Source organism: Phoca vitulina, unplaced genomic scaffold (genome assembly GCF_004348235.1).
Source record: "Phoca vitulina isolate PV1807 unplaced genomic scaffold, GSC_HSeal_1.0 scaffold20, whole genome shotgun sequence".
Taxonomy (NCBI): domain Eukaryota; kingdom Metazoa; phylum Chordata; class Mammalia; order Carnivora; family Phocidae; genus Phoca; species Phoca vitulina.
Window position 1 is genome coordinate 36694464 of NW_022589723.1, and position 25301 is coordinate 36719764.

Below are 25301 nucleotides of genomic sequence, written 5' to 3' on the forward strand. Positions count from 1 at the left end.
CAGAAGTCTAAGTTCAGAAGTCTTGAACTGAGAAAATATTTTGAACTGAATGAAAGTGAAAATACAACGTGTCAAAATTTGTGGGATCACACGTCTATTGCACGTAACTTACAATACAATCTGAAAGCAGTAAGAGTAAATATAGCAAGAATGATGCTTAAGTTTTGCCTAGGGATTTTCATCTGTTTGTATCCTATTGTTTATATCAAGGCTGTATCCCATTTTTCATATAGAAATAAATTTCTAAGCTATTTTAGATAAGAATATGCTTATATGCAAGTGTGTATATACACGTGTACACACACGCATGTTCTCAAACACATACACAGGTATTCAGAGAACGTAGGTTGGATATCATATCCCTGGTTCGTACAGCGGGCCGTGTCTCAAGTTAGCCTAACTAACCTCCAGAGCAGTGCTTATCAAATTTGAGTGTGCAATAGAATCACCAGGCGGCCCCACTTCTGGAGATTCTAGTTCAGGAGGTCTGTGGTGGGCCTGAGAGTGTTCATTTCTAACACATTCTAAGATGATGCTGATGCTGATGCTGCTGGCCCAGGGATCACACTTTGGGAACCATGGCTCTACACCTATGCCATCCTAACTGGACTCTATCATCCCTTGGTGCTCAAAACCCCAAGCACAGCAACACTAACCAAATGGGGTTAATTCCATTCTGAGCTCCCCCGCTGCATTCCTTACCCCAATTTGGAAATGGAATTAAAGCAGAGCAGTAAAAAAATCAACTATATTCTTGGAGTCTGAACTGAGTGAATATTTCCAGGAAGAAGAACAAAACTACATCTCCTCTCCCCACCCCTGCCCCAGCTCCGAGGAAAGTATAAGTAAGAAAAGTAAGAAAGCTAAGAAAGCAGTTAGAGAGATACAGATGAAGAATGGCTGAATGTTGATCATTCCTGATGCTCAGTGATGGGTACATGGATTTTATTTTACTGCTTTATTTTTAATATATTTGACATTCCCATTTTTTTAAACGAAGAGTTTTTTAAGAGAGTAGGCTGCGAATATAACAGAAGATGAATGTGTGCTAGAGGAAAACATAAATGCTATTTTTAAATTCTCAAGATGGCGAGAGAACAATCCACTTCATTAGGGTTTCTTAACTTTAAGCCCATACTAGCCTAGGAAAGTTAATACTTTCTAGAGACTAAGGATTTAGCCCAGCATTGTTCTACTGCAAGTCCAAGTGTCTTTGAAATTTTGTTTTCTCTTCCAAATGTGATTTTGCATTTTAGTAAGTATCCATTGGGTTTCATCTAAAGATAATGTTTTAAATTATTATCATCATGGGAAAATGTTTCCTATCTGTTCAACTAGTGGATGGACAAGTTGCCACCTTTAGATATGTAACCCTTATAACTCCAAAGACCTAAGTGGTTCAGTCTTAGAGGAGTATCACATGCAAGAATCATGCTCAACAGTCAAAATAATTAAGCAGGAATTTCTTTCTCTAAGTTTGCTTTCCAAGGCATTAAAACTGATAGGTAATTATTGCTCAGAGTTCTCATACTCAAAAAACATAGCTAGGTTTAGGTTGCTTTCTATCCATACCATAAAACCTTTATACTAAATTAGCATCAAAGTACATCCTATGTTTTTTTAGATTAACTGCCTTTGCAGTTCACTAGTTAGGGATGAATTACTGCTGCCATCTTGGAACCCCCCGCAACACCACCATCAGATCCATTTGGGAATTTCCCTCACATGCTCGAATTTTTTCACTGGATTCAAGTTATGCTTCAAGCTTCCTATTTTTGGTCACCAATTTTTTAATTGAAGTATAATTAACATGCAGTGTTATATTAGTCTCAGGTGTTATAATTCTATGCAACATTTCTATGCATTACTCGTGTTCACCATAAGTGTAGTCACCAAAGTTATTATGATATTATTTGATATATTCCCTATGCTGTACTTTTCATCTCCCTGACAATTTTTTACTTCTTTAAAGATTTATTTATTTATAAATAAAGGAGGGACAGAGGGAGAGGGAGAGAGAATCTCAAGCAGAGTCCATGCTGAGCAGGGAGCCCTACGCAGGGCTCCATCCCAGGACCCTGAGATCACGACCTGAGCCAAAACCAGGAGTCGGACACTTAACTGACTAAGCCACCCAGGAGCCCCCCTTATTTTTTTTATAATTAGAAGTTTATACGTCTTAATCCCCGTTATCTATTTCACCCATCCACCCCTACCCACCTCCCCTCTTCTCTATATTTAAGAATCTGTTTTTTTGTTTGTTCATTTGTTTTGTTTAATAGATTCCACAAAGAAGTGAAATCATATGGTATTTGTCTTTGTCTGTCTGACTTATTTCACTTAGCATTATACCCTCTAGGTCCATCTATGCACTTGCAAATGGCAAGATCTCATTCTTTTTTATGGCCGAGTAATATCCCATTGTATATACATATGCACCACATCTTCTTTATCCATTCATCTACTGATAGACACTCATATTGCTTCCATATCCTGGCTATTGTAAATAATGCTGCGATAAACATTGGGGTGCACATATCTTTGGAATTAGTGTTTTTGTTTTCTTTGGGTAAATACCCAGTAGTGGAATTACTAGATTGTATGGTATTTCTATCTTTAATTCTGTAAAGACCTTACTTCTAAATAAGCTCACACTCACAGGTTCTGGATGGACATGGATTTTGGGGAGACACTGTTCAGCTGAGCAGAGTCTTGTGGCTACGCACACGTGAAGCGCACACAACAGCCCAGTAGTATTCATTACATTCTTCTTTTGTTCATAGGGCACTTTCTGTTTTATAGAGTATATGTGTGGGGTGTGTGTATGTTTGGGTTGTGTTTCTTTGTCATGGTTGTTTGGGGGGTTTTTGCAATCTAGTGACCAATGCTGTAAATCTTTGAGGCCTGCTTTTGGGGTGGTGCCAGGCCAGCGGGCGAGTGGGCTAGCATCCTGCATACAACTGACTGCCGTGGCCTTCCTCCCTCAAACCAAGCAGGTTACACCTCCTAGGGTTTCACCTCTTACTGGATATGCAGGATGCTCCTTTTTTGTGTGTTCTGATCACCGATGTGGAATCCTAACACACCTCTGTGAGGTCACCACAGATGTTCCTTAGTGAGAATGTTTGGGACAAAGCTGACCAGAGCGTCCAGGAGACAGGAAAGGCTGAATTCTAGTCTCACCTCTGACATATTTTTTTCCTGACATATTATTTTTTAGACAGCTCCTAATTTTCCCTGTTTATGCCAGGGGGAGGATGCATTCTTGAAGACATGTTGCTACATTTCACCTACATTTGTGGGCCCTGATAAACTATTGATAAGGTAGCTGTTTTTAAAAATAAACCTTCTTGGCTTTGTCAACAAATACTCATTGAGCTTTTTCTAAATACCAGCTCTTTGTTGACACTGTGGACCATAAAAAGAAAACCAGTCCCCACAGGACTAGGAGATCAGATAAGTAAACTGAGGCAGGTGTGTGCCATGGAATATTATGCAGCAGTTAGAAGACTCTAGTCATTACAGAAACAAAGGTAGACTTTAAAAGCAAAGGGTTGTTGGAAACATGGTAAATTTACCTGAATTCTGCATACACATATATACCACATCAGTGTAGGTGCTTGTTGGGATGGGCAGGGTGATGGCAGTGGGAATCCAGTGTGAAGGGGAAAAGTAAAATAAGGCAAGCGAGGTCTTGCCCAGCAAAAGTGTCATAAGCTGAAGAGTTTGATTAATTTAACTGTCTGCCCCTGAAGTTAAAAAAATCTTGCGGAGTTTACAATCAGCATTTAGAATAGTAAAACAATGAAGACAGCAATGGATGAAGTGTCAGAAAACAGGGCATAGACACCAAGAGTAGGGTTAAGAGGTTGGAAGCAGGAAATAGCAACGCTAGAATAGGACCCTCAGGATGAGCTGGGGACACTAACCGTATTCAACAACATCTGAGTGTCTTTTTGTCAGGTACTAAGTAAGACAGGGCTCCTGCCCTATGAGAAGTCACAACTGAATTTTTTTTAAAAAAGCAGACATACAAATTTCTGACATTTTCCACATTTGATTGAATGCCGACAAGGGGCTGTGTGAAGTAGCTGAAGGTAGGGCGAATCACACAAGACCTTGAGTGTGAATCAGGGGAGGGTGGGCTTTTTCCCTTGGCTTGGAAGCTTGGGGTCTGGCGGGAGACAGGAGGAAAGGTGCACTTCAGAAGGTTCATCTAGAGTGGCACGTAGGGAGATCCACGATTCTCCGCCACGGTCCAGCTGTGAGGCAACCAGAGAACAGAGACAAGAGGCCACTGGGCAGGAGAGGGATGGAGGGGACCACAGTGGCAGCAAAGGGGATGATACGCCTGATGAGTGATCAGCTAGCAGGGAGAAAGTTAGGAAAGAGCAGAAGATGGTTGCCAAAACTTGAACCTGAGCAATGGGAGAACAGTGTTTTAAATGGAGGGGTTAGGAAGCAGGCTCATTTAGGGTGAGAAAGATACTAGGTTTATCCCTGGATGAACTGAGCTATAGTGAGGCCCTTTGCAGCAATTAACGCTTCTGGAATTCTTTCTAAAGGAAAGTACTAAACATGGTCCTTCCCTGCTCCCAGGGAGTAGACTTTGGAGCCATGACAGGGAGAGAAGCCCTGAGACCCCCCGGGGCCGCCGTGGCGGACCTGCTGGCCCCAAGGGTGGGAAGAGGCATGGTAGGTACTCAGCAACTGTGGTGTGAATGAGCTTTGGGACTTCTTATTCAGCAGCAGCGTTATCTCCAAACAGATTTCCACTGTCATTATCCCGATCAACATTTTTTCATGGCTCCCAGTGCCAAAACCCAGCCCCACAGTCAGCCCGAGGTCTCCCCTTCCCACCCCATGTCCAGGGGTGCTCCTCGCACACCCCCACTCCGCTCCAGCCCCCAGCACCCTGGGTGCCCTCTAGCACCCCACACTGTCCCTCACCCCTCCAAGGTCAGGCCTGTTCCTGCCCCAGCCTTTGTCCACACCGTTCTCTGTCCCCAGATGCCCTCCCCTGTCCCCTGCCTGGTGACCTCCTCACCCTACCAATTCCTGCTCAAATGTCACCTCCTCTCCAAAATCCTCTATGTGCCCAAGGAAATTCTGACAGCCTCTCTGTTCGCATGTATTAGTATGTATCTGAGCTCCCAAAGTTGTGGGTGGTCTTATCTTTGTAGCGCCCACCCCCCAGTGCCATGCCCAGCTTATTTTCTTACTTAAACCATTGATGGTATCTATTTCATACAGCATTATTTGGGGCTTAAAAACACACAAAGTTCCTTTATAGTTAGTAAGTATTCAAAGGAAATTTGGAGTCAAAATAAATCAAATGTTAATATTTTAAAGAATGAGAATTAGCCATACTTAGCTATAATTTAGCAATGAAATAAGAACAAAGACTTGGCATTTCCCCTTATTCAACCTGTGATCATAGCGTGTCAAAGGGAGAGCCAACCTTCTTTCTCTAATACTCTGATTTTCAGTCCAACTGTGTTGCATTATGTTTTAGAGAATCACACAGGCTCAATTCTTTCCAAACCCAAAATGCCAAAGCAAATCTGAACTGAAAAATTATTGTGTGATATGTACGTATATTTATTTAACAGAAACCGTAATTGGAATACTTTATCAAACTGGACCTGGATCTCCCTAAAGAGAAATACTTGTGGGTTTTTTTTTTTTCTTTAACAGCATTTTTATGCATCACTGCACGTATTTACCATTGTGGTCAGGAGGCATGGAGGACATTTGTGAGATTGGAATTCTTAAACAGGATTATTCAGATATAAGCAGGACTTGAAGGAGTTTCCAAGAATCTCTTATCTCAACTCCAAGGTTAAAATATGATAGATCAGAACAATACAGCTCATAACTTACTTCTATTCAACAAGCATTTATTAAGTGCCAACCAAGTGCCAAATAGTGGGCAAAAATGTATATGTCACAGTATCTGCCTTTAAAGCACTCATCTTCGGGCACCTGGGTGGCTCAGTCGTTAAGCGTCTGCCTTCGGCTCAGGTCATGATCCCAGGGTTCTGGGATCGAGCCCCATATCAGGCTCCCTGCTCCGCGGGAAGCCTGCTTCTCCCTCTCCCACTTACTCTGCTTGTGTTCCCTTTCTCGCAGTGTCTTTCTGTCAAATAAATAAATAAAATCATTAAAAAATAAAAAAATAAAAAAAATAAAGCACTCATCTTCTAGCAAGGGGGTGCATATGTAAATATATAAGTGCAGGGAATATATATATTATACATAACATATATATATAGTGCAGGGAAATAAACTTAATAGAAATCAACCATAACATATATGTTTGTATAGATGCTACTTCCTTCTGTCCCCGTCAAATTTGGACTCTAAGAGTTCTTCATATTCAGATCCTAAAACTTACTCCGAACCACTTTCGACCTTGGGCAGTTTTGTGGGGCATCACGGTGACATACATAATTTCAAGATCATGAATTCACGCTATCTCCAAGTCAAATCCATCCCCACAGGGTTCTGTCTGGCCTTCCCCCATTCCACTTTTATGTCTCCTTCTCCACAGTGACATCCCTGGCTCCCAACATCAACTCCAGGGTACAACCACTTTGGAAAAATGTTTGGTAGTGCCCACTGTAACTAAGCATATATATACCCATAATCCAGCAATTCTACTTCTGGGTATATCACCAGGAGAAATGAGGACTTATGTCCAGCAGAAACATACAAATGTTTATAGCTCTTTTACCCATAAGAGCCAAAAACTAGAAACAACCCAAAAGCGAATTGATAATAGAAAAGGCAAATAAATGGCATATTCATATAACACTAAGTTGCTATGAAAAAGAATGAACTACTGATAAATGCAACAATTTGGATGAAACTCATGGGCATGAAGTTAAGTAAAAGACGTCCAGCACAAAAGAATATGTACGGTATTATTCCATTGATTTGAAATACAAAAACGAGCAAAACTATAGTGTTAGATGGCAGAGTAGCGGTGAACCGTGGGTCTTGTAGGGACAGAGTAATGACTTTGAGGGGGCAAGAGGTTGCTTTCTGGGGGTCTAGATGGTCTTTATTCAGGTAGTAGTGACACAGGTGTAATACAAATATAAAAAATCATCAGGCAGGGCACCTGGGTGGCTCAGTCAGTTAAGCATCTGCCTTCGGCTCAGGTCATGATCTCAGGGTCCTGGGATCGAGCCACGCATTGGGCTCCCTGCTCAGTGAGGAGTCTGCTTCTCCCTCTCCCTCTACCCCCTCCCCCCTGCTCGTGCTCTCACTGTCTCTCTCTGTCTCTCTCTCCCAAATGAATGAATAAAAAATCTTTTAAAATAATCATCAGCTTATAAACTTATAATTCAAATACTTTCTTAGATGTACTATATCCTAATTTAAAAAAAATTAATACAGAGGGGCGCCTGGGTGACTCAGTCAGTTGAGCGACCAACTCTTGGTTTCAGTTCAGGTCAGGATCTCAGGGTCACAAGATCGAGCCGCGTGTTGGGCTCTGCCCTCTTTGGGGAGTCGGCTCGAGCTTCTATCTCCCTCTGCCCCTCCCCCTTCTCACACGCTGCCTCTCTCTCTCTCAAATAAATAAATCTTTTAAAAAATTAATACAACTACAAATTGGACTGCTAGAAATTCGCTCAACTGAAGTGACTTACTCAAACGAATCTCACATGTGTTCAGGAAGTGACAACGACATCAGAACTTAGTCATCTGCCTGGCAACTATTGCTTTTCTGTCCTAAGACACATGCCACATCTGTAATGTGAGAATAGGGGAGAAGTGTGCATCCTCGGATTTGACAATACTGTATGTGGGCTTACCCAGTGTCTTGAGATCATTTTTTATTGTTGAGCTGAATTGGACTCTCTCCCCACCCCCACCCAGGGTCAGTCACAATCCAAACCCTTAATGGCGTCTGCCTCGTGTATATATAGGATTCCTGGTGCCCTCTAGGATTGCTTACTGATCATGCAATCCCTGGGAAGGTTGGCTCTGGGAATCCTAAATGCCCACAGACCAGGAGGGCGGGCATGGCAGTGAGAGCTTCAGTGGTAGAGTGGAATGAAGGCCACACCCCCAGACTGTCCCTTGGTCTTCTCCACTCTCAGCGTCTGCTCTGTTGTCCAGGCAAAACCAGATATGTGAAGTAAAACCATGCTTCCCTTGATCGAGAAGCTTTCTCTTTTGATCGGGACTCAACAATAAGAGATGGTTATAACAAAAATTAAAATATAATAAAATAAGAGTGGGTTTCCAACTTTAAATGCACCATAACCACGTGGAGGGCTTGTTAACCCCGGATGCTGGACCCCACCCCTGAGTCTCTGAGTCAACCAGCCTGAGCCTCTGCCTCTAAGCAGCTTCCAGGAGGTGGGTTTCTACTGGTCCGGGGACCAGTCTCTGAGAACTACTGGCGTAACGGGAAGAAGATGAAATCAGAACATCAAAGTTCAAGTCCTAAACTACTAACAATCTGTGAGCTTGAGCAAGAAACTTAATCTCCCTGAGCCTATTTCCTCATCTGTATAATAAAGGTAATATGTGTCCTGCTTGCCTTATGCAACTGGCTTTCATGGTATGTGAGTACATTTCTGCTTTGAAAACCATAAATCATTAGGCCAGAAGTCCTTCACTTTTTTGTGTCACGGACTCCCTTGGCAGTCTGTGGATACCTTCTCAGACTACTGTTTTTAAATCCATAATATAAGATATAGAAGAGTATAAAGAAAACAAATTATATTGAAATATAATTATCACCATATTTTTAGAAAACAAATTTGCTTCTTAGTAATTTTTAGTAGCATGTGCTTCTTTAACATTAAAATAGGAGATCTCATGGAGGGTCTAATAATTATTGCCGATTCAAGATAGCGGTGAGTTTTTCAATAATATTTCAAAATACCAGGGTGCCTGGGTGGCTCAGTCAATTAAGCATCTGCCTTTGGCTCGGGTCATGATCCTGGGGTCCTGGGATCGAGCCCCACGTCAGGCTCCCTGCTCAGCAGGGAGTCTGCTTCTCCCTCTCCCCCCCACCCCCACCCCCACCCATGCTTGCACTCTCTCTTGCTCTCGCTCTCTCTCTCTGAAATAAATAAATAAAATCTTTCTTAAAAATTCCAAAATACCTGTAACAGCTGTAATGTCATATGAATACATGTGTGATTTCTATTGATGACACAGTCACGGTACTGCTAATATTATGATTGGTTGCTGAATTTATAATAGAAGGAAGGCTACGATAAGGATGTAACTGACAGACCCCTCCAAAGTGGTCGTATGATGTGAGTAGGCGTGCTCCATTTTCAGGACATCCACATTAGCTAACATACTCTGAGACTCACTTGGGTTTGTGCCCACGTGTGAGCTTCCATGAAAGCTCATAGACTGGAGCAAAAATGGCAGGGCTCAGCCCCCCAGCAGGCCTTGTGGTGGTGGCCAGTGATGTCTGTCTGAGCCCTTCGCCCTCGAGCTTGTTATGCTACTTCCCAGATAGCTTCTAAGAACTACTGGAACTTGGAATTTTGTTAGTGGGAGGAGTCGATTTTCATTTTCCAAAGGGAAAAACAGGGACGCCTGGGTGGCTCAGTCGGTTAAACGTCTGCCTTCGGCTCAGGTCGTGATCCCAGGAGACCCGCATCTGGGTCCCTGCTCAGCAGGAAGCCTGCTTCTCCCTCTGCCTGCCACTCCCCCTGCTTGTACATGGTCACTCTCTCTCTCTTTCTGTCACAAAAAAATAAATAAAATCTTTAAAAAAAACCTGAATAATTAAAAAATAAATAAAATAAAATAAAAAATTAAAAAAAGGAAAAAACAGATGTCTAGATCACAGTGATCAGTTGGCCATAAAGAAACCACCTTTCTTGTTTGGATGCGGGAACCAGTGGTTGGGTTGGCAACAGCGGGCATTAAGGTTGTGGGATAAATTGTCTGAGAAGCAGGACTCGGATGAGCAAGCGATTCCTATATGGATCTTGGAGAAGGGCGTTGTTGGTGCACATAGTTTAGGCCAAATACATATGCGCAGCGTTGACAACTAGAACGAATAAAATCCATATGTCAGACAAGAGTGGAGATTTCCTCCTATTGACGTAGCTGTGACAAGCTCCGCCAAAGCTTGACCTTCCGTGACCACACCCACTAACAAGAGCCATGAGTCACCTGCACCTTTTTGTGGGGTAGTTCTGGACACCCATTACATAGCACTGGAACTGCTTACAGGCCCATAAATTGTAGGTGCAGCTGCTTTCAATATGCAAGCCCAGGTGGGGGCTAGTGCTGGACCTATTTCAGAAGCTAACCTGTGGGCATATGGAACCGGGCCCTTGTCTGCTAAAAATCTCCTACAGCTTTTTTTTACGCTTTGCTATTATACGGTGAAAGATTCATCTAAACCCCGAGAGCGAGTGCTTGGGTAACAGTAGTAGATGGTAAAAAGATTCGGGGTCCCCGTGTTTTATTTCCTGGGAAACCCATGCAGTTTTCTCCTGTACAGTATTTCAGGTGGTTTTTTAATGGATTTTTTTGGGGGGTTTCCAGATAACAACCTCTTCTACAAGATTGCCATTAAGAGCCATAAAATCTTAGCCAGAACCTACCTCAGTTCTGAGCTTTGGATGCTCTGAATGGGATTTTAAGAAGAACCAAGAAAGAAAGGGAAAATATGTATATCCCTCGGGAGTATTTCTGCTTGTACCATGTCCTTTATGTTAACTAAAAAAGATTTAAGCTTTAAAGAAGGTAATATATGCGTATGGTAAAACAAAATTTAAATGGCAATAAAAAGATATAAAATGTGAAATAAATGTTTCCCTTCTCATCTCACATCCCAAACTAGTTCCTGTCCCCAAATGTTAAGAGTTTTATGATATTCTCTGAAAAGTTTTATGCATGTGCATACGTCTTATGTATATGCTATACACAAATGAGATCATACCAAACATGCTGTTCTGCATTTTTGTTTCATTTAAATTTATCACGGAGTTCTTCCCATACCCCCACACACAGACCTATCTCACTGTTTTGGGGACCACATGGATCCCACTGCATGGACATTCAGTATGACAAACTATGTAAGCAATCCATATTTAGGTTGTTTTGGGGTTTTCTCTTTAAAAAAATCTGCAGGGCATATCCTTGTTACAAACACTTTTGTATACTTATGAAAGTATATCCCTCAAAGTAGTTTCCTACAAGTACAATTCTTGGGTTAAGTGTATAGGCACTTAAAGTTTTAGCAATATAACCAAATTGCCCTCCAACATGGCTGAATCGGTTTACCTTCCTACCAACAATGTTATGGATGCTTGCTTACTCACGCACCTGCCGATTCTGGCAATATTAAATGTTTTCAAACATTTGTCAATCTGGTAGGTCAAGAAGATACCATTGCAGTTTTGATTTGCATTTCTTTTTTTTTTTTTTAAGATTTTATTTATTTATTTGAGAGAGAGAGTGAGAGAGAGAGAGAGCACAAGAGCGGGGAGCGGGAGAGGGAGAAGCAGACTCCCCGCCAAGCAGGGAGCCCGATGCGGGACTCGATCCCGGGACTCCAGGATCATGACCTGAGCCGAAGGCAGTCGCTTAACCAACTGAGCCACCCAGGCGCCCGATTTGCATTTCTTAAATTATAAGTAAGGCAGGGCATCTTTCCATTTGCTTACAGAGTATTTGTACTTGGTTTTCTTTGAATTACCTGTTCATCATCCTTTGCCTATCTTTCCTTTGAGCTTGTGTCTTTTTCTGTTATGTATTTTTGCATTCAACAAATGTGAATTCCTACTATATGGTAAACACTGCGCTGGTCACTAGACCTGTAACAGTGAGGAAACACCTTTCGGAGCTTGCAGTGCTCTGGGAGACAAACATTAGTTCAATCATGTTCTGAATGGATGTGTGTACAGACTGAGTTAAATGCCTTGGAGGAGAGGCTTTTGCATCCCTTAAGCACATAAAAAAGAGACAGGCCTGAACTGGGGGTTGGGAAAGACTCCCCGAAGGAGCTGACATCTAAAGAACAAATATGATTCCAGGTTCAGAGAAACGCTTCTGGAAGAAAAGAATGGATTGTGGAGGGAACATGATGTATTAGATGAGCTAAAAGGCGGCCAGAGAGCAGAGCGCAGACAAGTGTGGTGCACGATGGGGCTGCACCATATCACTGCAGGCCCCAACCTATTAAGGATTGGGGTTTCTTCTCTTACAGAAATAGGAAGCCATTAAAGGGTGTTGAGCCACAGCTGATGGTCAAACCTGCATTCGGAAGACATTACTCTGGCTGCAAAGAAGGGAAATAGGTAGATCAATTAGACGGTTTTCGAGTTAGTCCAGATGAGACCTGGTGGTGGTCTTGCCCTAGATTATGGCAGTGGACGTGGAGAGAAGTTGATGGGTTCAAGAAATATAGAGGAGGTCAAATAAAATTTGATGATTGGATTGGATATAGGGGATAAGGAAGGGGGAGGGGTCAAGGATAATTCCTCCATTTCTGATGAAGTAGGTGGTAGCACCACTTACTAACATAGGAGACACTGGAAGAGGTCAAGGGTGAGTTCAGTCTTAGACATCTGAGTGAAACTGTCAAGTAAGCCATCAGAGAAAGAAGTCTGGGACCAGAGGAGAACTCTGGATTGGAAACAGAAATTTGGAAGCCAGCAGCATACAGTAATTAAAACCATGGCATAGATGAACTTGCCCAAGAAAGTACAGCACCCAAATCTTCATCCTCAAGGAATGCTAATACTCGGTAGCCAAGTAGAGAAAGATGACACAGAAAAGAAGAATGGATGAGCATCCCGAGAGCAGGAGGACAGCAAGCTGACTGTGGTGTCTCAGAAACCAGAGAAAGAACGTTTCAATTAGGATGGAGTGGTCAGTAGTGCCAAATTCTACTGAGACGTCTAGCAAGGGAAGGCCTGGAAGATGCCCGTTGGATTTAGCAACGTGGAGGGCTTGTTGACATTAGTTTGAATTGTTTCAATGGACTAGTGGGGGCAGGAATCAGGTTGGAGCTGGTTGAGAAATGAATGGGAAGTGAAGAATTGGAGACCATATGGACCACTCTCAAGTGTGATTTTTGAGAGAAAACGGCCCCAAACCTACTCTTTCTCAGTCTCTACTCTTGACCTTCTTTGTCACTCAAGCTGAATTGATTTTATAATTTGGTATTCAGTGCTCCACAGCTGTGGTCTCCCAGTGGCCATGGCAACCAGCCAGCCAGGGATGGAGTCTGTGGGGTCCCCTGCTCTAAATAGGAAGCTCTTCCACCCCGTGGAGCAGCTCTGACTCTGCCGGCCCCCGGAGGCCCACTGTAGAAATGCTGCTGAAAATGGGTTTAAGAAACAAAGGGTCCTTATATTTTAGAGACACCTCCTGAAAAATGTAAGGATAAATGGGGTCTGGGATTTGCAGAGTGAGACAGGATAAGCCATGAGTTGATAATTACTGAAGCTGATGTATACACAGAGGTTTATTATACTGTTCTCACTGCTTTGGTTTATATATAAATTTTTCCATAATACATTGTACAAAATTAAATTTAGTAATTCTGTGCAAGTGAAGTTGCAAAGAGCCAGTGACCATCACAGGCCCACTATGTATATGACACTTAACACTAGATGTCTTTTAAACTCAATCCACCATTGGCTTGGGGGTTCAGAGGCGCCAAATGCCTAAAGGAAGAAAGTCAGCTCTCACATGCTGTCCTTTCTTCTCTCATTAACTGAACACTTTGTTCCTTGCCCCTCTTCTCCTTTCTTACCTCCCTCCTAAGTGTGGATACCGTTCTATCGCTTCTCATCTTCACGAAATTGAACAAGTTCCTTCTCATCCCTGAACCATGCTCTGAGAGTTGGGGACACCTGCTTAGCAGTGTCATGAGGATCAATTTTGACTGTGTATGTGGGAGCATCTAGCCTCAAAAGCCCACAGAAGTCAGGAAGGTCATACAAATGAATGAAGGTGATCAGGTAGGAGAAAATCATGGGACCCACTTAGACCTATCTTTAGCTTTGTCACTTTTAGTAGACCTACCAGTAGAAAGAATTATAAGAAAATTTCTATTCTGTGAGACAAATAACAATGCCAGCATGATCATAGATGGAATAAATAATCCATAGTCATAAATGAATGGGCAATAAACTGAAACTTAGCCTCAGTGTCGGGGAGTCCTAAGGAGCGGTGGGGTTGGGGCAAACCAGAGCACACAGACCCCATCTAACGGGGCAGTCCTCCTCAGCTCCGCTGGTTGCTGCGGTGAGGGGATGTCGAGCCAATGCTAACATGTCTTCTTGTTTTACATGACAAGCTAGAAGCTAGAGAACCCAAATTGAGTTTGGGTTTAATTATTTAAAAACAAAACAAAACACCATGAAGGCCAAACTAAGCTTATCTGTGGGCCAAAATCAGCTCCCAGGCTGCCCATGTGCAACCTCTCACCTAGATAATGGGATAAGACACAGTTCCCCTTTCTCTCCTTTCCTCTTCTTCTTCTAACTTTCTCCTTCCCCTCTCCTTCCCCTTCTCTCCTAACCACTCCCACTCCCCCTTTCTCTACTAAGTCCAAGTGGTGGAAGGGATTGAGCTGGTTGAAGAAAGTGGTCGAGCCCTAGATGCCTCACCCCCTCAGGGCTGAGCTCAGTGCCTAGCACATAGTGGATCTTCTCTGTAGCAGATCTTCATAGTGGATCCTCAGGAAACACTTTGATGAATTTAGAATAAGCCAGTTCACTTTCTTGTGCACCCTGTGGGCTTACTCAAGGAATTGTCTTATTGTTCTTTTTGTTGTTGTTGTTCTTGACAGCTTTGCGAAGTCGTTCTGGCCGCTCCATCATCAACGGGAACTGGGCAATTGACCGGCCTGGAAAATACGAGGGCGGAGGGACCATGTTCACCTACAAGCGTCCAAATGAGATTTCGAGCACCGCTGGAGAATCCTTTTTGGCTGAAGGCCCCACGAATGAGATCTTGGATGTCTATGTGAGTTTGGATGTTTCTGGACTGTTGGGATTTTGCATCTTATGTTTCTTCCAAGGACCACACTTAGCACAAATAAGCAACAAATTGTTGCCTGTGCTCAATAAAACCATTCGAGCTGAGCCTTTGGAGGTGCCGAGGTGCTTGGCGTTCATTTTTGCCACTCACCTCTAAATGTACCTAGCTCACAGAAACCTTAAACTTTACCAGATGCTTATTACCCTCAGAGTTTATTGACCCCCTATAACCATTTTTACTTGTTGAACCAAATCAGAGGCAAAACATATCCTTTATTTCATGAGCATTGGCTCCCCTCCAGGCACTTTTCTCCTAATGCTAATTTGGCATGTTTTCTTTTTATGGCAAAAGAAAGCAAATGCCCTAAAGCAAGACAAGACCACTCAAGTTCCCAGCCCTCTTCAAATTCTATTAAAGCGAATGAAGAAACGAGAGCTCCAGAGTACTCCAGATGATACAATAAAGCTCCGAGTAACAATATAGAGGTTTACTACAGGTTCCTTGCCTGGCAGAAGACAAAATTTGGGATTTATTTTACAAGAAACTAAATTATGAAGTCGCCCCAGAGTTTAAAATGGTCCTTATTTTTTAAAGAAAGCACTAAGATCCAGTCTTCTTAAAAAGATCAGGAAATAAAAAAAAAAAGTGACAAGAAATAAAAGCCCGAAATCAGGTTTTGACAAAGACGACCTCAACCACGGATCTGCCCTCTCTTACCATCTCCAAAGCCATGCAAATCTACATGCTAGTTTGCTGTGTTAGAATTTTATAAATATTAGTTCTCCAATTATATAATTACATGTTCATTCCTGTTGGGCCTGGTGGCTCATAGACTAGAAACTATAAAAGAAGCCTTGTTATAGTTAATTTTGAATATTTTTTTTAAGACTGTCCAGTTGGTTGTTGGACTTCAGGTAAGTTTCAAATGGCATCGGGGTAAAAACCCCGGTCGTTAAGGGCCCACTGTGGGTGGTCTAGGATGTGGTGGCCAGCAATAACTTCATAAACGAGACAAGGTTTGCACTGGCAGAATGCTCATGCAGAAAAGGCATAAGAGAGGCGAGGGGGGTTTCCGGCCTCAGACCCACAGTCAGAATATGTGAAAAGAGAAATGAGGGAATTGGGGGTAAACAGTGGAACCAGAGGCCACACCCCTTCATCCCTTGGGGTTCTGTATTCACCACCATGGTTCCTGGGTGTCAGGAGCTCAGTGGTTCTCATGTCTGCCTTCCCTCGGGTGGTTTGTAGAATGGAGGCCCCATTTCCCCTGGAGAGAGCTGGTAAAGGGATGATGGCAGACAGAATGGACACTCTCATGAACCAACAGGACCCACTGTGCAGGGGTGACTGGGAGACGCTTGTGCTTTTAAAGGATCTAAGAGACAGCTGTGATTCTAAGCTCCTCCTCCAGATGAGGAAATCAAAAACTGTGAGACCATGGGACTTGCTCTAGGTTATACAACTGGTCAACAGGAGAACCCCTTTAGAAAGCAGTAGAGACAGAAATATCAGAACAGAACAGTGTCTCCTTCTTGCCTGGTTCATATTCACACTGCAGATTCCCCTTCTGCTCCTTCTCACCAGCAAGGCCATGGGCACAAAGGACTGTGTGTTCTGAAGCCAGTAGGGAGGGATTTATTCTGCAAAGCCGTGCTGATTTATGTTGTGCTTTCTGTCCCAGAGGATGTTTAATTCTTGACTTCCACGGCCTTCTGCAGTTTCCTGCTTGATATCCTGCTTTTGTCATTGGTTCCTGAGAGAATAGGAACCAGGGACACTTACTTCCCTGACACCAGTTGTCCTGACCCCATGTCTTTGTGGTTCTGGAGCTTTCCATGGATGAGAGGGGATGAGACCCAGAAAGTGGACGAGGGAGAGGGTGGGGCAGACCTTTCCTGAGCCAGCCTCATGGCCAGGAAGGGTTCTTTGAAGGAACATACAGGATCACAGGCTGGCTCTGCCCAAGAGGGTTGGCTCTTCTTGGCGTGACTCTATCTCGCCCCCTAGTGTTCAAATGAGTTCCCGGGGCGCATACACATGGCTTGGCCATTTTGAGAGAACCGAGCACAATCTAAACCATGGTGTGAGATGGTTGAGAGCCAACAGAAAGGTTCTACTACCATTGCTCCCATCTTCCTATTTGGAATGTATAAAATCTTGACTTTCAGACTAGTTTTCTTCTAAGTCCTTCATTCTTCAAAAGCAAAAAACCCATCTGGGAAGAGCTTTCCTTTAATCTGTCACAGGTTCACTAATATGATTAGATCTGAATCAACCCACTCATTTATAGATAGTGCCATGTATACCGGGGGACCTTGGGCCAGCAGGAAAGGGATGTGAGTGTGTCCCGGTGCAGTGACATTGACGTCTGTGTTGTCAGATGATACACCAGCAGCCCAACCCAGGAGTCCACTATGAGTACGTCATCATGGGGACCAACGCCATCAGCCCACAGGTGCCTCTTCACAGGAGACCAGGTAAAATCTCTTGTTCTCCTGCCAAGCAGCCCCTCCCCCCCGCCCATCGTTTCTTTTTAAAGCCCTCTGTCTCTTCTTGTGCATCTCCCTTGTGTCTCTCAGTCAACAGAGAGAAAACCCACGGACACGCCCTTGACATCAGAGGATGCTTCACCATTTGTCTGAGCCTTTGCTGATAAGAGGGTCTCATTCACTTGATTCAGAAATGAGGTGAACATCCTGAGTCTGTCTTTCCAGTTCAACATTTTGAGATACCTGATACTAGTTTCCTAGAGCTGCCTGTCATATAACAAATCACCTCAAACATGGTGGCTTAAAACAACACACATTTGCTATCCTACAGTTCAGGAGTTCCGGAAGTCCAAAATGGGTTTTGCTGGGCTGGAATCAAGGTGTCGGCAGGCCATGCTCCCCTTGGAGGCTCTAAAAGGTTCTGTCGCCCTGCCCTTTTCACTTCAAGAGGCCTCCTGCACTCCTTGCTTCCTGGCCTCTCTTTGCATCTTCAGTGCTAACTGAGTAGCACTTTCAGATTTCGGACTCCGACCCCCTTCTTCCATCATCACATCTCTGGGCCCAGCCAGACAATCCAGGACCATTCTCCATCCCCAAATCTTTAACTTTATCATATCTGCAAAGTCCCTTTTGCCTTACAAGGTACCATACTCACAGTTCCAGGGATTAGGAGGCAGACACCTTCAGAGGGCCATTATTCTGTCCACCTCATGCCTTTTCTCTTGGTCACCTTTTGCTTCTCCTGACTTGAAAGAAAAGAATAATGAGTTCACGCCTAATTATCTACCTCTTTCCTATGGGCTCTGCTGATAGATACAGCAGGCAGCCGTCCGGCTCTGCAGATATTTCTTTACCAAATGATAATGGAACCCACCACCCAAATGGAGACTGTTTTTTCCATCTTTTGAACAGGAAGGCCTACATAAATATCAATGATAATATCACTCACGTGCACGGAGTCCTTGCTGTGCGCCAGACATTACTGAGCCCTTCACATAGATGAGCTCATCAAATTATCACGACAGTGCTCAGAGGAAGGGGCTGTTTTTGGCCTCATTTTAAAAAGTAGGAAATGGAAGCTCAGAGAGATGGACTTATTGCCCCGGTCCCACAGTGACCTTAGTCTGCTGTCTGTTATATCGCTGAGGGTTACCTGCTCTGACACCTGTCCCAGGAAGTGAGGGCACAGATGTGAGGCCTGGCCCGCCAGATGGATAACCGAGTTATCTGACTGTCACAGGTCAGGGGAGAACAGCCTGGCTCCTTGGAGACAGCAGGGTGCGTACCGGGCACGCGGGCTGCGCATACTGTCTAAACTGCAAGTCAGCGCACTCAGCCCGACACAATGTTCGAGCCATTTGCAGGAACGATCCACAGTCTGAGAAACGAAGCTCAGATGGCAGAATATTGAGGTTCCTGAAATCTGATGCTGATGGATAAGGACAATTGGACAGACTATTTGAAATCCTACAGGGTGATGACGATTGATAACAAGCCTGATGGGTCTCAGCTAATGGGTAGTATGGAACCGGCTACCTGGGCCAGGGCGGGCCCAGAAGGAGTCAGTTGTAAAAAGTTAGTGAGGAGGGGCATTCTGTAGTAGGCTTTACCCGCCATGAACTCGAGTCCAGCTCTGCCTCTTTCTTGCTGTGCACCTTCAGGCAAGTCAGAAACTTCTCTGAGCACATTTCCAGTCTACAAAATAGTGAAGAGAAAAACCCTACACTCGAAGGTTTTTCTTGAAGGGGTCAGGCGGTGGAGGAGATTGAATATGAGGTGTCCATCCCAGCGTAGTGCCCAGTGCATGCAAGGTGTACAAAAGATTTTTAAATGTTTTTATCTGGTCATATTTTAGTCTCACTTACATCAGTATGCCTAGTCTTGATTCTGTTGATTTAAACTGTATTTAATATTTTAAGCCATGAAGTGTTGAAGTGGTACAGGGTGGGGAAAGTCCTAAATTTTAACTGGATTCTACAGTAACCCTGGAATTTGCCTCCTTGTTTTGTATCAAACTAGTATATGCTTGAACAATATTCAGTCAAAATAAAAATATATAAAGATACAAGTGCTCCATAATTGCCCAGACTTGGAAGTCCAATGCGTTATCCATTGCGCTACGGAGCCACCTTTTAATTGCCCAGACTTGGAAGCAACCAAGATGTCCTTTGTTCAGTGAATGGATGGATAAACTGAGGTGCATTCAGCTAGTGGAATATTACTCAGCACAAAAAGAAATGAGCTACCTAGCCATGGAAAAACATGGAGGAAACTTAAATGTGCATTATTAAGTGAAAGAAGCCGATCTGAAAAGTCTCCATACTGTATGATTCCAACCATATGATATTGTGGAAATGGCACAACTTTGGAGACAGTAAACAGATCGGTGGTTGCCAGGGGTTAAGGGAGAGTGAGGGGTGAATAGGCAGACAGAGAGGATTTTTAGGGCAGTGAAACTATTCTCAATGATAGTGTAATGATGGATACATGGTATTCTACTTTTGTCAAGATCCATAGAATGTACACCACCAAAATGAACCCTAATGAAAACTATGGGCTTTGGGTGATAATGACGTGTCGATGCAGGTTGCAGATGGTAAGAGATGTACCACTCTGGTGCGGGGTGTTGATGAGGGCGGTAAGTGCATTATGTGGGGCCAGAGGAGGTATGGAAACTCTGTACTTGCCACTTAATTGAGCTGTGAACCTAAAACTGCTCTAAAAAAAAAAAAAAGAATAAAGTCTACTTAAAAAAAAAAAAAACAGTATGTCCCAACCTCATCCCCCAATCCCATTCCAAGAGGGAATATCTCTTCATGATTTGAAGGGATTCCACCCAGCCCTTTCCTGTGCATGTAGAAACATGCTTATAAGCAATTTGAACCTTTGTCTGCAGTCTAAGTGTACAGGGAACATCGCATGCCAGTCTTTTCCAGAAGTCTAACTTAGATCTTGCCTCAACTTCAGATTTCCTTGACACTTGTAGAAAACTCTATCTCAGTAAATACGGAGGCTCCCCGCACACCCCCCCAGTATGAGTAAAGATCCCTGTCTGGTACAGGTAAGGTCTATGGTGCTCAGGAAACTCTGGCCTTCTGACTTCGGCCTCTCCTTGCCTTGAAAACATCTCTCCCTCTCTCAAAAGGCTCTCCACTTTTCCCTCCTCTTTCCTCCTCCTTCTCTTCCCATTGGCTGGCCCCAGTATCTGGGCCTTGTTATCCTTACTGAGAACTCAGGCTTTCACTGTGAGAAGGAAGAGCTGTTGACGTCCAGCAGCTTTTACTTCCCTGCAAAAATCCGAGTCCAGAAAACCTAAGGGCTTGGCCACTTGGCCTGGGAGACGTGGGACAGACACAAGGGCAGAACACAAATTTAATCTCTCGTAGGGGGTCCTGCCACATCTGTGTGGGTGCATATACAAAATGAGTCCTGCTGTGCTTTTTTCTTTCATCAAACAATGCATCAGTCATATCTCCGTGTCACAACATACATTTTGCTTCATTCTTTAAAAGAAAAAAAATAACATAGCATCCGTTCGTGGTTGTAGCATGACGTATTTTAACCGGTACCCTGGTGGACATTTAAGTTCCCTCTACTATTTGGCTATTTCAAAACACGCTTTAGGAGCCATGCTTGTACATACAGCTTTGTGTAAAAGAATGGGAATATTTGTACGATAAATGTCCTAGAAACTGAATCCCTAGGTCAAGGGGTATGTGCATTTAAAACTTGGGTAGAGGGTTGCTGGAGGGGAGGAGGGTGGAGGGGATGGGGTAACTGGGTGACGGGTATTAAGGAGGGCACGTGATGTAATGAGCACCGGGTATTCTATGCACCTGATGAATCACTGACCTCTACCTCTGAAACTAATAATACACTATATATTAATTAATTGAATTTGAATAAAATAAAAATTCAATAAATAAATAAATAAAACAAACTTGGGTAGATATGGCCAAATTGCCCTCCAAAACTTTGTGTCTATCAGCAGGCTCCTCCTCCCCTGTTTTCCTGTATCTTCAATGAGGGGTTTAGGGATTTAAGGGTCTCCAAAGTTCCTCCTCTTTATTGTGAGGCTAATAAAGTTGTGGTGGTTGTTTTTGTTTTCACATGTAGTTCTTTCATTATGAGTGAAGTTGAGCCTTTTTGTGTGACTTTGGGCTGTTTAAAGTATTTCTTTTTATGTGACTCGCCTCTTCCTGGCCCTTGCCTGCTTTTCCTACTGAGACATTCATCTTTTTCTTATTCATTTTTAACAATGTTTTGAATATTAGGGAAACTGGTACCTGCATGTTTAAAATACATGTGCTATGGATTGGAAATGACCTCATGCTATGTAATTTCTAATGTCCGAGGGATGTCCGAGGGAGGACTCCGGGTCCAGACCAGTCTTACTTCTGTGTGTGTGCACCTGCCTCTCCTAGGGGAGCCCTTCAACGGCCAGCTGGGAACAGACGGGAGGAGCGAGGAGGAGGGAGAAGAGAAAGAGGAGGCCGAGGAGAAGGAAGATGTGCACGGTGGAGCCCCCGAAGTATTCACCTCGGAATCGGCACAGACCTTCCCAGTCAGGCATCTGGATGGATTTTCTTCCCATCGACCAGACAATGTGGTGCCGGCAGCCCCGCAGCCCCCGCGGCGAAGCCGGGACCACAACTGGAAGCAGCTGGGGACCACAGAATGCTCCACAAGTTGTGGGAAAGGTGAGCTCGAGTGCGGGCGAAGAGGGTCTCTGCAGACACCCTGGGCAAGGCTTGGGTGGCTGGGCTCAAGGGACATGGCGCAGCTTCCCCTCCTTGAGCCTGACTGTGAGATGGTTCATTGGTATGACATTGGGTGGAGGGTCCCCAAGACCTCCCTCAAGCTTGATGAGCCACAAGAAGGACACACAAGACTCAGAAGAGCTGCTATGCTTGTGGTCACAACTTATTACGGTGAAAGGATACAGGTGGGTATCATCAGGGGAAAATGCACGTGGGGCAAAGTCCAGGAGAAACCGGGGGCCGGCTTCCAGGTGTCCCATCCCAAGAGAGTTGCACCCGGATGCACTGAATTCTCCCAGCAGTGATGGGTGACAGCAAGACCAACTATTGCCAACTAGATAATTGAGGTTTGGTGTCCAGGGGGCTTACTGTGGCTCAATCACATAGGCATGGAGCCCCCACATGATTTACATTAGCTACTCAGCCTTTAGCACCCAGAAGTCAGACTGATAGATAGAACGTGGCCAAGACCACAGGCCCACAAATACAGGCATTCAGCCAAATCGCATTGTTGGCATAAACTATCTTGTCAAACTGATACAGTGTGGAAAAACACTCCGATCAGCAGAATATCCCACGGGCTCAAAGGCTGTCTCTAGCCCTGCTCCAGGGCCGGTCCTGAAGACAGGACTTTCTTTGGAGTGTGTAGGGTTTGAGCCCCCCAGGCCTGCTGAGTTAACCCTGTCCTGCCTGACGAGCTCATGAATAACCGCAGAATGTGTTCACCGAGTTTAAGATCGAGAAGTTGAGGTGTACGTACACAAATACCAAGTAAAACTCATTCTCAAATCTAAGATTCCAGAAAAAAAGCACCTTCACGGGGCTTGAGGTGTGAGTCGGCTCTTACGCTCACCAATGCTCACAGCTCCCCACGGTTCTCTCCGTAAAATCTTCACTGTGTATTGTCCCATTATCCTAACCCCATCAGCTATGACCCCGGGGGCAAGCCTGCAGCCCAGCCACACCAGCTCCAGGGACTCCTTGCAGGAAGGGAGACCACACGCCAGAGACACCAGAAGGAACAAATGCTGTCTCTCCAAACAAAGAAAAGAGTTACAGGATTTGGGAGAAGGGCAGATGGAGTTCAGGTGACATTTAAAGAAAGCGAGTTTTGATAGGCTCAAAGCAAAGGAGGCTGTGGGCAAGGGGGTCAATATCAATATCAGTCTGAACTGTGGGGTGGATCTGGGGTCCTATTTCCTTGAAAACTCCAAAGTTAAGGTAGGCGTGGAATGTGTCCAGAAGCCCCTTATTGAATGTCTGGCACCTGGGTTGGAAATTGAGGCTGTTTCTCAGTTTCAAGGTGGCCTAGCTCCTCAGTGCAAGGATCTGTCTGAGACCACTAGGAACTATGAGGCAAGGGTACTGTCTGCGTGGTAATGGCCTCCTGTTTGTAAGGAAGTCCTATTTGTGACGCTAAAACCGCTGTCCTTGGAGGCGAGGTGGCCACGGAAATGGGAAGGCTTTATCCCAAGAAGTTCCTGTTGCTTGGAAACTGATACACTAAGAAAAGTGGTTTGGGGATTTTTTTTTTTTCTTTTCTTCAAGAGACATGTACCCAAGGGTAGAAAATTCAGGAAGTCTGACATAATTTGCACCCGGGAAATTTTCACAACTGCCTGTAAAGCCTTTATCTTTTTCCCAAGAGCATCAGCTTGGTGGCTTTTGAGAACCGAATTGAGGTGTTTGGTTCTTCGTGGGGGCTGGAGCGTCTCCTGCCTGGACCCCCAGCCAGTTCTGTGATGACTGATAACTGGAGCACTGATTTCTGGAGCTGACACTGCAGATATTAGTGGGCTTTTGCTTAATATGTGTGCAAAGAATGTGGACTGAAGATTCATTGCCCTAACCTCTTTTTTAAGCTTTCGGAAGGAAAATGATACGCCCATAGAATGTGTCTGAACAGAGGCAGAAAGCTAATTACACAGGAAGGCCAAAATCATTTCAGTCAGGATCCAACCCTGGAACTATAGAGGTGAGCAGGATGAAATGCAGTTGACATAGGAACCCGGGGTCCAAATGTGTGATTACTGAAGTTTGCACCATGGAGTTAGTGGTGCAATGCCCACCGGAGGAACCAGACACATTTGTGCTAGGTACACACAGGGAAAGTCATAAAAAGAAGCAAAATTGCCGTCTTGTGGTTTTATATCAAGGATGGCAGATGTGTGGAAGATTCTCTTCCCTTTCCTGTCCATAAAGATCGCCTGGCCTAGTCTTTCGAGTAGCGTGAGATGTCGCCGTGTCCAGAGGACTTCGGGCATCGCCTCATGGACTTTAGTAGAATAAGGACGAAAGCGTGGGCCATTGCCCGCTCACCCTTCATGCTGCTCACACAGCCCTGCATTCACCGAATTAATGCCACATACCCCGGTGTTCATTCAACGGATCATTCAAGGCATGATGGAGGGACCCCATTTCCAAAAATTCTGGTTATCTTTCCCCCAGCCAACCACAGTCTGTGTGATCCACACTGAGCTAAAACACCTGCATCCCTTACACTATATCCTCTGGTATGGAGCCAGCAAACCACTTAGACTCCCCGATCTAGCTCAGGTGCACCTCCTCTGTGAAGCCCCTCCTGGTTCTGCAAGGCACCGGTGGGCACTTATCCTATGGGACCCCACCGCAACTCAGGACACATTCTTGTCCCAGCTCTACTTGGCCTAGCTGTCTCCGCGCATGGACTCTTTTCATCACCTGCTCCTGGGGTGGTAGCCAGCACACAAGGAGACGCTCCTCAAGTGTTTCTTGAATTGATGAATATATTGTCAAATGGGGCATATCCAGCTATTAGAAAAGGTGTAAGGGTAGTTTTTACATCATTGCATCCTGGATAGGCAAGGCTGTTACTGCCTTACTATGTTCTATCGTAGCTTAAAGAATGTGGATTTATGTACTCGCAACTGAAGAATCTTTTTCTCTAGATTTCCATATGATTTTATTTAACGTTCTTAATATAGTCTTTCTGCTTTGCCTTGTGGACACACACACACACACAGCATCTGCCACTTGGATGCTTGTGATGATATGTGCATCCTCTTCTTTACCTTGAGAAACA

General features: G+C 44.2%; 1 protein-coding gene across 1 annotated transcript in view; it reads left to right on the top strand.

Annotated features, from left to right (window-relative positions):
• The window catches only part of LOC116640673 (thrombospondin type-1 domain-containing protein 4-like), a 197133-nt gene that overhangs the window by 142278 nt on the left and 29554 nt on the right, over nt 1–25301 (top strand). Inside the window, exons 3-5 of the mRNA XM_032417818.1 lie at nt 14801–14976; nt 17372–17468; nt 21905–22180. Of these exons, the coding sequence (XP_032273709.1) occupies nt 14801–14976; nt 17372–17468; nt 21905–22180 (549 nt within the window). The remainder of the gene's footprint in view (nt 1–14800; nt 14977–17371; nt 17469–21904; nt 22181–25301) is intronic.